At 51.6% G+C, this 11,612-nt stretch overlaps 2 protein-coding genes across 2 annotated transcripts; both read right to left on the bottom strand.

Moving 5' to 3' along the window:
• On the bottom strand, positions 1-2,064 carry LOC117840085 (uncharacterized). The gene is made up of 3 exons (XM_034720541.2): positions 1,532-2,064; positions 1,328-1,456; positions 1-439 (listed from the first exon to the last, which is right to left on the bottom strand). Exons 1-3 carry the CDS (start codon positions 1,838-1,840, stop codon positions 293-295), a joined length of 585 nt encoding a protein of 194 aa, XP_034576432.1. The 5' UTR covers positions 1,841-2,064; the 3' UTR covers positions 1-292.
• Positions 2,065-2,202: 138 nt separating this feature from the next.
• On the bottom strand, positions 2,203-4,877 carry LOC117840086 (ubiquitin-conjugating enzyme E2-23 kDa). The gene is made up of 6 exons (XM_034720542.2): positions 4,621-4,877; positions 4,448-4,527; positions 3,996-4,110; positions 3,848-3,900; positions 3,545-3,673; positions 2,203-2,639 (listed from the first exon to the last, which is right to left on the bottom strand). Exons 1-6 carry the CDS (start codon positions 4,662-4,664, stop codon positions 2,509-2,511), a joined length of 552 nt encoding a protein of 183 aa, XP_034576433.1. The 5' UTR covers positions 4,665-4,877; the 3' UTR covers positions 2,203-2,508.
• Between the last annotated feature and the right edge of the window lie 6,735 nt (positions 4,878-11,612).

The raw sequence follows: 11,612 nt of genomic DNA, 5'->3' as shown, positions 1-11,612 counted from the left end.
TAGCATCAAGGACGACCGCATTCTTTCACTCAAAATGGATGGCAAAAGCATGGTGGTTACAATACTCGAGCAGTGACACAGAGCATTTAGAAGAAGAGAACCGTTCTAGCCCTCCACAAAAAAATAAGAAAAAAAAGGAAGAGAACCCTTCTACCAAAGAGGACTACTTGTGATCGTCCAAGATTGTAAAATGTAAAACGGCCACTCAAGCGAAATTGTAAAACAAGTATGAACGAATAGGCCAAGGAACTTGTGTTACAAGGCATGCAGTACGATTTAGCAAATGAATCTACTACAGTTCATCTTTTGATTTATGACTCTTCTGTTTCTTTAGCTTCTCAAGAACTTGGTCCAGGGGTGGGTCTCCAGGTCTGCGGAAAATCTGATCACCAATCTTAAACTCGTAGGCCTCAGCTTGGCTCAAGATAAACTCTTTCAGCTGGAACAAATAAAATGAAAAGAACAGAATCAGAAAATCCAACAGCAAAGATCATGCTTAACTGAATGGGTTATTGCACAATCACGTTTTCCGGTAGTCTGAGGCCTCAATTCACATCCTATGCTATGAAAATGGCAACTGATGCAATTCTGGGAAAACACCTCGATCCCAATGGTATAAAGATAATCACGTCTGTTACTTATTCTGGTATAACAATTGTGATGCTTAGTCACTACCATTGAGTTATCACAATAAGATTGTAGCGGAAAAATGGTACATTCTAAAAAAAAATAGGTCCATTCTAGATGCAAATATAAATAGAACCGTGAGATCAGTAGACATTTGTAGACTTGTTACTATTCCCTTTAGTATCCGTATATAAAATTTTTACTCCATGGCCATAGATAAGCATAAACACTTATTCAGCTAATGATCTGTGGCAGATGCTGATAATGCATACTACTTAAGTTTCCTTAGAAATTAAACTTTTGGATGAACTGGTACAAATATGGTCTCATCAAAAGCCAAAAGGAGCCACTTTTGAAACATGGCTAGCACAAATTTCAGGTAAAACTAGTTGCAGTCCACTTCCAGTTTACATCACAATCCCATTTAAAAGGGTAGAGTTGAAGTATATTAGCCCATCCTCACCTTACCCTACTAATTACACTTTTGAACCAGTGGAGCCTCAACGTGAACGAGAGCGTTCCAGTAAATTGATCACATTTTCTCAAGGCCTAATCCTTGAGGTGAACTGGTCAGATCAAGGGTAGCATTATTTAGGTCGTAAGACCACGGTACTACCCCACTTTATCGTCAAGCCCAGCATTGTTCAGAAAAAAGAAAGAAAGAAAGAAGAAGATCAATCCAAAGGAAGCAAGCCCCAACCTCTAGAATGTCATGCCCTCTCTCCATGGTGAACATGAGCGTCCCAAAATCAACAGCAACGAATTTGGCCTCTACCGATCCGGTCCGCAGCACATTGCTCCACCTCGTTGCAATCCCCACCACATCCTCCTGGGAAAAAAAATAATGCCATGGTCAAACGAGGCAACGAGCGCGCGGCCGTGGCGGCGATCGAGGGATCCGCACCCGTGAGCGAGGAGTGCCGGGGCGGAGCTTGACGAAGCCGAACGAGGGCCCGGTTTGGCCGCGGAGGAGCTCGGCCTGGAGGGCGGCCGGATCCATCCGTGACAGGTCAGGCGGCGGGCCGTCGCCGCGGTTCGGCCCCCGCGAATGGCTCGCGCCCCAGTTGCGCCATTCGTCGTCCTCCTCGTCGTCCACCACGTCCCGCAGGTCGTCAGGGATGGGCACCCGCTTCGCCCCCAGCGCCACCCCCGCGGCCGCGCACAGGAGGAGGAAGGCGGCGGCGAGTGCGCCTTGCCACGCCAATCTCGCCATGTGAGGACTGGTGTGGTTTGGGCGGCCAACGGCACAAGCGTGGCAAACCAAATCACTATCGCGCACGACGCAAACGGCTTGATCAAGTCAAATCTGTTGCGTGTTCCTCCATGTGGCTTGATTCCATCTCCGAGTTGCATGGAAGCCATGAGGATTTTGCTTATAAAACCTTATAAGTAGTTCTTAAATCGCATTGCTAATCCAAAAGAATTAAAATCTTCGGAGAATTTGCATCCACACCACCACTTATGATGTACGGAGTACTTTTTATTCATATACCACCAGGCTAGCCAACAATTCAGGATTTCATTGTCAGTCAATGTCTCAAGGAGGGTGAAGAAGCTCTGCACAGATTGAAAATGTGTACGCCAGCAATCCCAACATCATCTGAATTATTGGGGTATTTGCTTGTGAACAATTGCGCAGATATTGAAACAATCGGCCAATTCCAATGCAGAAATCTGCACATCATGGTACTTGGGGGCAAACTAGTGCTGCTGGACATCGAATTGGTCAATTTGAGGATGGAAACAACATTAGGGAACATGACACTGCAGTTTATTTACACGACATTCAGACTGCACGGGAAGGGTTCAGAGACTGTTTCATTGCAGTTGCTGCAATAAACATTGTGTGCTGATCAACCAGAGATATAGGTTCCAACTTGACTATGGATCTGGTTTCCCAAGGATCTCCTCATCACCAGAGTCATCTTCTTCTTCACTTAGCTCTTCATCGCTAGACTTGTCTTCTGGGACTACCCCAGCATCCTCTGGTTTGGCGTATTTTTCGCAGTATTCTGCAGAAACATGGTCAATGAAAACTCATCTCTTGAGTACTGAGGAAGAGACTAGGATTCAATAAAAAAACAAAATGGCTAAGGAACTACATTCTAGTAGAGGAACAGCTCCATAGCATCATGATAAGTTAATTCAGTGAATGAAATGGAACTCTAAAGGACAGGGATAATTAAGCTCTTAACACCAGAACACGTGGTACGTGCTGGCAGGTCCATGGAACTTCCCCACCAGAGAATTCCAATTGAAGATATATATTCATATTCTACAATATTTTCAGGATTTCTTGTGGATATGGAGGACATCCACATTGCAACCAATAAACCCTGTTTGTTTGCATTGTCCCCATGACCGCATCAATAAGAAACAGCCCATCCTGTGCCAACTCCCATCCTGACACAGGGATTTTCTTACATTGGCAACTAAACAATTTTATCAGCTTACAGATTCGAAGTCCACTCAAACCACATGCCGAGCTCAAAACCTATAAGCAATTTCCAACAAGGCCTTACTCAATAAAACTGCTCTAGTCAAGAATATTTACTAGAACCTAACAGTTGTATTTACTTATATATGGTGAACCCAATGAGCGCCTATAATAACCAATATTCTAGGAAGGCTTTTGGTAAGAACTTAAAAACCTGTCTGGAAGTATTCTTGAACTTGTATTTATCACATAAGATGGGTTGTTCACTAAACAAACATAGCGTGGAAGATCAAATTGATTAGTCAGAATTACAAGACTGCCATGTATAGAAGATGGATTGACTCATTCTACTGGTGCAAACTGCAACGAAAATTCAGTACGACTGCATCTCAGCTTAGTGCCATTGTTAAATATTTTATGTAATCTCCAAGCAGGTTGCAATAAAGGTACTAATAAACAGACAATGTGTAACCTTCTTACCTTTCACTTTTTGTTCATAAGCAGGCCGATCACGCATCATCAATGCAGCTGCATCTCCATTCAATGGATCAGAAGGATTCGGATATAGTAGAAGTTGTGGAAGGAAGACCTCAAATACATTGACAAGGTCTGCAAAACATCGCACATAGATATTTAAACCTGACCCTCTTGCAACAGAGTACAAAGCAACTGGGGCTCCAGTTGTGCAGAACAGAGAAAATTAACTGGATGTCTTTTTTAAAAAAACTAAAAAATTAACTGGATGTCTATACAAGCAAATGCAATGGAAGGATCGATTATTACCAAACATTGGGCTCCATGTTTGGTTGATGACATCCAAACAAACTGAACCAGACCTACAGTTCACATTGATCCAGAAGTGGTTAGTAACTAGACTGTTATTGTGGTTTGAATTGACAAATCAACAGATCATGGAGTCCAAGGTACTCACATTTCATCCACATTTGGGTGATATATCTTATTGATGAAACCAATCGATGGGGATTTGTATGGATATGCATCTGGCAATTCTACTCTAATCCTCCACACGCCTCCTTGATAAATGCCTATTAAATTCAACAAAGCATCCTTCAGATAGTGTTGCTGATCATCCTAAATCACTACTAATGCGGAACAAGACTGACGCTTCAAGTACATCATTCAGATACTAATGGCAATACAGAAAGCAAAAGCAGCTCAGCAACAGGTTAAATTGGGGATCTGATTATAGCTGTCCTCAGAGCTACATCAATGGAAGCTAAAGGCCACAAGCCCACAATGATCAAGAAAAACTCAGCTTCCTGAAAACTCGCTCTTCAATTTATCTAGATTAGAAATCAGAAGCTACACAATCATCGACGAAAGAGATGGAATCAAATCGGCCTCCTGCGCCAAAATCCGTACTTTCGTTAGGCCCACGGAATTCAACAAAGAACTCCTGCATCCCATCGTTCACCATCTCCACCTTGTAGTCGCTCATCATCCTGCAGCCATCAACAGGCAACAGAAACACAGATCAAGGAAATCCCCATCGAAATCCCAAAGGAAAATCACTGAAACACCCCCAGGATCCTCACAGCTTCATGAGGTCCATCTCCCGGCGCTTGCTTGGAGAAGACATCCTGCGCAAAAACAAGAATTCGCCGCTCCGCTCCTCCCTCCCGCTTCTGGAGATGCGCCCTTGGAGATAAGCCGGGGAGAAGAAGAGATTAAGCAGCCGGTGTTGCTCTCTCCTCTCTCTCTCTCTTATTGATTTTTATTTTTATTGCGATGGGCACCGCCGCACAGGAGGGAGGGGGACAGGAGGAGAGTAAAGCACAGAGGAAAGGGACAACCAAAAGGGAAGGAAGAATACAGATTAGGAAACGAAACTTGGTGTACTTAAAACTATTATGAAGATTCTGTGTCGCCACCTTACTTGATTTTGTACTTATTACCGGTAAATCTCATTGCATTTCAGTTTTTCTGGCAGGTTGGAGTACCGGCCACGTTTCCTTGTGCAACAGTTCCACAATCCACGCTAAAATGCTGCTCCCTCCATCCTAAATTACTATTCTTTTTTATTTTTTTATTTTTTTATACATAGTGACGGGTCCATAGATCCGGAATCCCCAACGGAACTACCTACCCACGACACTTGGCCTAACAAAGTACACAGCAACAATACACGTCAGCCCAGCTATACGTAGCTGGGCCGAGCCGACTCCTCCGAACAGAAACTTGGTCGGAAAGAGCCAATCAGGAGTTGGATCACAGTCCGACCCCGACCGAGCTCTCCCGACTGGGTACTCCCGACCGAGTCCTCCCGGCTGGGGATACGTTGTACCACCCATACTGCTCCCCCCAACCGACTCATTCGGGGCCGACTGGGACAACCGACCGGGAACGCCCGCTCAGTGTGGGCCCAAGGAGCAGGTGGGACAGATAACGAGGAAGCACCCGGGTCAGCCGACCTTACGTAGAACCGTACAGTGCCACGCCCTGCTCATGTATGTACAGTACCGTCATAAACCTACTCGCTACGACGGAGTGGCCTGACAAGGAAACAGGAACCGAGGACGGAGGTCATACCGCACCAGACGACGTGGGCTTTGACAAGATTAGGCAGCGCCTGTACACTCACTCTCTTATCCTTTCCGATCTATAAGGCCGTTCCCTTGTACTATAAAAGGAGACAGAACCTCCGCCTCTACGACTTATGCACTCTTACGTTCTTACACTCTTACGTTTTCACACTCTCACACACTTAGCGCACGTCGGAGCTCCTGCCACTCTTTTCCACTGAGACGAGAACAAGGTCAGGACTCAAGCACCCACTCTCATCCTCTTGTTTATACCTCCACTGCAAACTTTAAGCACCTGGGCTCAGGAATAAAATCGACCAACTGAACCCGACTGGACGTAGGGCGCGTTGCCCGAATCAGTTTACATCCTGTGCCATTGTGTGATAGGCCACATCCGATCTAACGCACGGCAAAACTATAAATATTTACTTGTCAGCCAAATTTCGCACTGATAGTTGGCGCCGTCCGTGGGGAAGGCGGCGTTGCGTTCGCGTTTTGCAGGTCATCGGATGGCCCACCTCACCGCCATCTTCGGCATGGAGGGCTGGAGCGATACGATTCGCTTCGGCTCGCTAGAGTTTCCTGCACCCACCCTCGGTGGGACGTGGGTTCCACCCGTCTTCGTGCCGTCCTAGGCCTTTCGCTTTGGAAGTCTGGACTTCATCACCGATCAACTCGGTGTACTCCGCCTCCGCGAGGAGACGACTTCCCTGGCATCCCCGGAAAAGGTGGCTCACATCGTCGTCCACGAGCCGCTCGACGACCTCGACATGGAGGCACTTGCGCTCCGCATCAAGCCCATGCTGGGCACGAACCACATGATGAATGACGTGGATACTATCATGTATTCACTGGCTAACACTTTCAACCAGCTCTCCGGAGGAGCTCCGTTGTCCCTACCATGTTGGCCATGTGGTTGGCTCCCCTTCGGTCTTGCGTCCCCCGTGGACGTATACATATGGGGGCTCTAGAGGGTCATGACGTCATCTATCCACCTGTGCGAGTTCGTGGGAACACCGGACTATGCTCCTGCCTCCTTCCACGACCTCTGCGATGAGGAGCTCGAGAGTGACGGCTCCAGCATTGACGACATGATGGCACTTGACCATCCTCTGTCCCGGGAGTGTGCCATAGCGGACACCCCGGAACAGCTTTCGGAGATGGTGGAGTTTGTTGAGACTCACACCCCATCGAAAAACCGTGCGGAGGCCCTAACGCAAGCGCAGGCGCACGGCAACGAGCTGCGATAGCGGCAGCCGGACCAATGCACCCAGCGCATCACTCTATGCCGTACGTGCGCAACCTAGCAAGTGTCGCTTGAGGCCGCGCCCGCCAAGTCCAACGCAACATCCTGGCAGGAGTGGACGACCTCCCGCAGTTCGCTCAGGTCGGATAGAACATCGCCACCGCAGTGATACTTCTGCATAGCCTCCCCGAGCCAGCTGACCCCCAGGAGCAGGCAATCCACCGGAACCTTTGGGCACTGGTGGAAACCGCCGCCGTATAGCAGGCGGAGATCTCCGCGTCGTGACACGCAACCTCTTGCCCAACTGGGGCGTTGGGGCTGCACTAGCCGAACCACTCCATCCACTCGCCCTTGCAGGCACGTCGGGTAGGGAAGAGCCCTGCAGCAGCTTCACAGCCCGACCCGGCACCAGCGTCGCGGCGTCAGCTCATGCGCGAGCAGATCGGGCTGAACTGTGACGCGCGTAGCGTCATCCACGTGTGACGCCTGGCACGGCACGACGCCGACATTGAACAAGCGCCGCGGCGTCAGCTCATGCGCGAGCAGATCGGGCTGAACTGTGACGCGCGTAGCGTCATCCACGCGCGACGCCTGGCACGGCACGACGCTGACATTGAACAGATGGCGGCAAGAGCAGCCGACGTGGCCCATGGCCGGTCCGACGAGAAGCGCGAAGAAGTGCACCCTAGGCGAGGCGGCCGATCGAGCAACCGGAACGGTGACCGGAGCCCTAGCCCAGACAGACCAGGACCGTGGGCCTTTGGTTGCCGTATCCAAAAAGCGCCTTTCCCATAGCGCTTCCGACCGCCCACCAACATCACCAAGTACATTGGGGAGACTAAACCCGAAGTGTGGCTTGAAGACTTCCGGCTTGCCTACCGAGCCAGAGGAGCCGATGATGACTATTTCATTATACAGTACCTCCCCATCTGCGTAGGGGAGTTCGTTCGAGCGTGGCTCGAGTTCGTTCCGTCCAACAACATCCGCGACTGGGCGAAACTGAAGAAGGTCTTTGTAGGAAACTTCTAGGGGACATACGTCCGCCCTGGGAACCCCTGGGACCTTAAGAGTTGCAAGCAGGAACCTAACGAGTCCCTACGGGATTACATCCGCAGGTTCTCAAAGCAATGCGACTCCCTCCCTAACGTCATCGATGCAGACGTCGTCAGCGCATTCCTCTCGAGGACAACATGCAAGTCCCTGGTCCACAAGCTCGGCCGCGTCAAGCCCCCAACCACCCACGAGCTGCTCGACATCGCTACGAATCATGCCTCCAGCGAGGAGGTGGTCGGGGCGATCTTCAACGGCAGTAGGGACAAGGGCAAGGACAAGCGCAAAGACCGGGACGAGGGCCCATCCTCAAGATCAGCGACCTCATGCTCTGGAGGACCCAAAAAACCAAGGATAAGCACAAGCTTTCTCCGCCATCGGAAGGATAGTACACGGTGGTCGAGGTGATCCGACCAGGCGCCTACCGACTGAAGGACGGCGACGGCAACATCCTCACCAATACTCGGAACATTGAGCAGTTATGTCATTTCTTTCCTTAACTCGGTCTATTACTAGTCCTTTTCCATTCAACACTTGCTCCTACAGCACCCCAACCCGAGCACTCTCGGCCTGGTCGCTCGGAGGCTCCACCGGGGTGCGGCACCACCTCCTCTTTACTTTTTGCGTAATCACGCGCCTCGCCCGAACAAAAGGGCGTGCCCGAAGGAAAGAGCACCCCGTCCTCTAATTCGCCCTAAAAGCAACTTATGCTCTAGCTTGCAGACTGATCGGACCCCGCCATGGCTACAGTTATGAGCAGCTGAGCCTCGTGGACCACGCCCGAGTTCTTAAGGTTGCAGCCTACAGTCAATGGGCAGGTCTGAAAGGGAAAGGGTGAAAAGTAGAAATTGCTTAAGGGCAAAAACAAGAACGGGCGGGACAAGCTCCCCATCACGATCACAAACGAACTTAAAATTGTTCACTCGGAGGCTCACAGTCCCCCGCAGACTTCTTTCATACACAAAGAAATTAACTACCCCTATTCTATTGCTCCCCCTCGGCCGGGTTGGTTGGCGGCGCAACTGACAAGGACGAGGGCTCCCCAGTCGCAGTCGGGTCGACGCTTGGGTCCATCCCAGCTTGCACCACTGCATCATAATTGGTGGCACCCTCCCAACTCGCGCGTACGGCTATCCACGTGCGGCTCCATCCCGAGGAATGCCTTGCAGACGGTGACGAAACCGGCAATATGCAGCACCCCGTTGGGGTTGAGGTGCTGCAACTCCAACCCTCAGCGGTGAAGGAGCCCGCGCAGAAACCAATGCGTGGGGTATCCAAGCCCACGCTCATGGAAAGCGAGGAAGGAGATGACCTTGTCAGGCTCGGGTTGTGGGACAACGGTCCCCGCCTCCGGCACTCTCCAACCCGTAACCGCCTTTGGCGGCAGCAACCCCCTCCTCGTGAAGTCCTCCAGCAAATCCTCCTTCACGGTGGACGACTTCCAGTTTGACATCGCACAACGGGAGGTGACGAATGGATCTGTAAGGCTTCTTTCACTCTCTCCCTTGACCCTCCTCTCTCTCGAAACTCACCACAGTGCACAAGGAAGTTTTGGCGGAAGGGCGGAAGAGAAAGCAGCAGCGATCGGGGAAGATGAAAGGACGGGCTAAAAAACCTCCGCCTCTCCCCCTATTTAATGGGGAAGGGGGCGCGGAGCCCTGGCAGACATGAAGTAACTGACGGGATGCGACCCTATGCGATGGGGCATGGCCCGGGAGGAGCTCACCTGCTATTGCAGCGAAATCGTGAAAAACAGGGCACAACCGCACGCAAGCGCCCTTTCGCCTTTTGAGGCAAGGGAACGAAGGGACCCACCATCAGAGCCTCCATCAAACCGAGGACAGCATGCCACTCGGGTCGGTCGAACAAAGCAAAGGGACCCACCGTCAGAGTCTCCGTCGAACCGAGGCTAGCAGGCCACTTGGGTCAGTCAGACGGTTCGGGCATTTGATGGGAGACAAGCAAAAACAAATGGAAAACTAATATGCAGGACATGCCGACCCCGTCACGAACGACGGATACGGATTCCACTCGGGCGTACCCGTTAAGGGTACCTCGAGCCTGTCGCTCGAACTGTCGAGATAAGCAATGGCAACTTAACCCCTCTGGTGCAAAAACCACAAATGGGGTGATGCCTGAATGTCTGACCGAGGTAACTTTACTAGCCCCCCACTTACTTTCTCTGTGAACGAACACGCATTCATTCATCCATTCATGCATCATACATTCATCTCATACGTGCAACCATTGCATCTTAATTGCTTTGCGTCGCGTCAAGAAGGAATAGCGGTTCATTCAATATGAGCTGCGACCGATCGGGGTTCGAAGGTCGGCCCGCGAAGGGCTCGAGGCTGCCTCGCGTTAAACAGAGTGTAACGACCTTGATTAATTCAGCCGAGTTAATCTTCAACCGAAAGTCCCAAATCCCGCTGTCTCAACTCTCTTGAGCAAAGCGCTCCAAATCCGGTTCTCAGTCCCGACCCCCAAGAACCCAACCAAAACCGTCGGTTCCTTCTGAGTCCCCAAAGGCACTGTTCCTTCAATCTTGGAGCTGTAGGGAAACCGAGACTGACTGGTGGGCTCAAAATCTTTCCCGGACCTCCCGAGGCAGACGCGCCCGAGCAGCATGTGCCCGCTTCAGAGCTCCCCCACCGCGTGGCTTGATCCCTCCGACGCCCGCCGCTTCGCCCAGTCGCCAGCCGCAACAGGATGGATTAACACGCCCTCCTCCCCAATCGCAGCGGAAGCCCCCTGCAACCCTTTCTACGTTGCCCCGTCTCGCTCGCGCCCTCGCCAGCCGCGCCAAGGTGCCCCGTCGCCGCCGTGGCAGAATCTTGCCGCTGCTGCGTCAGACCGCCTCGCGACCCGCGCCCATCATCTCGCCGGATCCCCGGCTGCAAGACCCGATGCCTTCCGGTTTTTCCGCCGCCTCTCCACAGTGGCACCGCCCACGAGCTCACTCCACGACGATACCTCCCTCGCCAACTACGACTCCGGCAGCGACAGCTCCTTTTCTCACCTCGCCAGTGATGTGCCCTGGCAATGCCGCTGTTTTGCGCTCGCCCGCGCCGCCGCTCGCCCTGTCACTTCGCCTACTGCAACCTCGCTGGCAGCGCCTTTCTCCCTATCACGCCAGTCAAATCCACCGCTCGACGCGACCAGACCACGCGCGCCTCCACCAAATCTAAATCCTAGCAAAACCGCGCCTGCGCCGCCTTGTCTCCAGAGCCCAATGGCCGAAGACTCTATCTCCAAGGTCCTATCCCGCCTCCCATCGCCGCTCAATCGCCGCCATGGCAGCGTACTCCATCCTTTTCTTCCCGGTCTCCGTGCTGCTCGAAACCTCTCTCTTCCGCGCCACTATAAAAAGGGAATGCCAGAGTCCCACCGGAGTTCCTTCGCCATCGTTGTTTCGCCGCCATACCCTGAGAGCACTTGAGCACTCCCGCTGAGCTCTTGAAAAGTTCCCTTCTCCGCTCAGACCCACTTCTCCCCAATCCACCCAGCTGTCTGCTCCTCCGCGCTGTGCTAGAGCTCTCTTGTCACTCACAAGAAGATCCGCCGCCGCCAGAGCACCGTCAAACCTCGCCGCCGCCCAAGCCTTAGTGCTTAAGTCTTTCCGCCAAGCATGTTCCTTCCCGACCCCAAAGCTTCACCTATAGACCTAAGGTAAGCTGCCGACCCCTTTCCGGTTCGCCTGACCCCTTTT

This window comes from Setaria viridis, chromosome 9 (genome assembly GCF_005286985.2).
Source record: "Setaria viridis chromosome 9, Setaria_viridis_v4.0, whole genome shotgun sequence".
Lineage (NCBI taxonomy): Eukaryota > Viridiplantae > Streptophyta > Magnoliopsida > Poales > Poaceae > Setaria > Setaria viridis.
The sequence above is the reverse complement of the archived record's forward strand: the minus strand, read 5'-3'. Positions and strand labels throughout refer to the sequence as shown.

Excerpts from the sequence above, each read along its gene's own strand:
- LOC117840085 (XM_034720541.2), bottom strand. The coding sequence starts at position 1,840 with ATGGCGAGATTGGCGTGGCAAGGCGCACTCGCCGCCGCCTTCCTCCTC. Across the intron at positions 1,457-1,531 it reads CCGGCACTCCTCGCTCACGG|GAGGATGTGGTGGGGATTGC; the intron begins GTGCGGATCCCT and ends TTTTTTTCCCAG. Across the intron at positions 440-1,327 it reads GAGGGCATGACATTCTAGAG|CTGAAAGAGTTTATCTTGAG; the intron begins GTTGGGGCTTGC and ends TATTTGTTCCAG.
- LOC117840086 (XM_034720542.2), bottom strand. The coding sequence starts at position 4,664 with ATGTCTTCTCCAAGCAAGCGCCGGGAGATGGACCTCATGAAGCT. Across the intron at positions 3,901-3,995 it reads CACCCAAATGTGGATGAAAT|GTCTGGTTCAGTTTGTTTGG; the intron begins GTGAGTACCTTG and ends TGTGAACTGTAG. Across the intron at positions 3,674-3,847 it reads AACATGGAGCCCAATGTTTG|ACCTTGTCAATGTATTTGAG; the intron begins GTAATAATCGAT and ends GATGTTTTGCAG.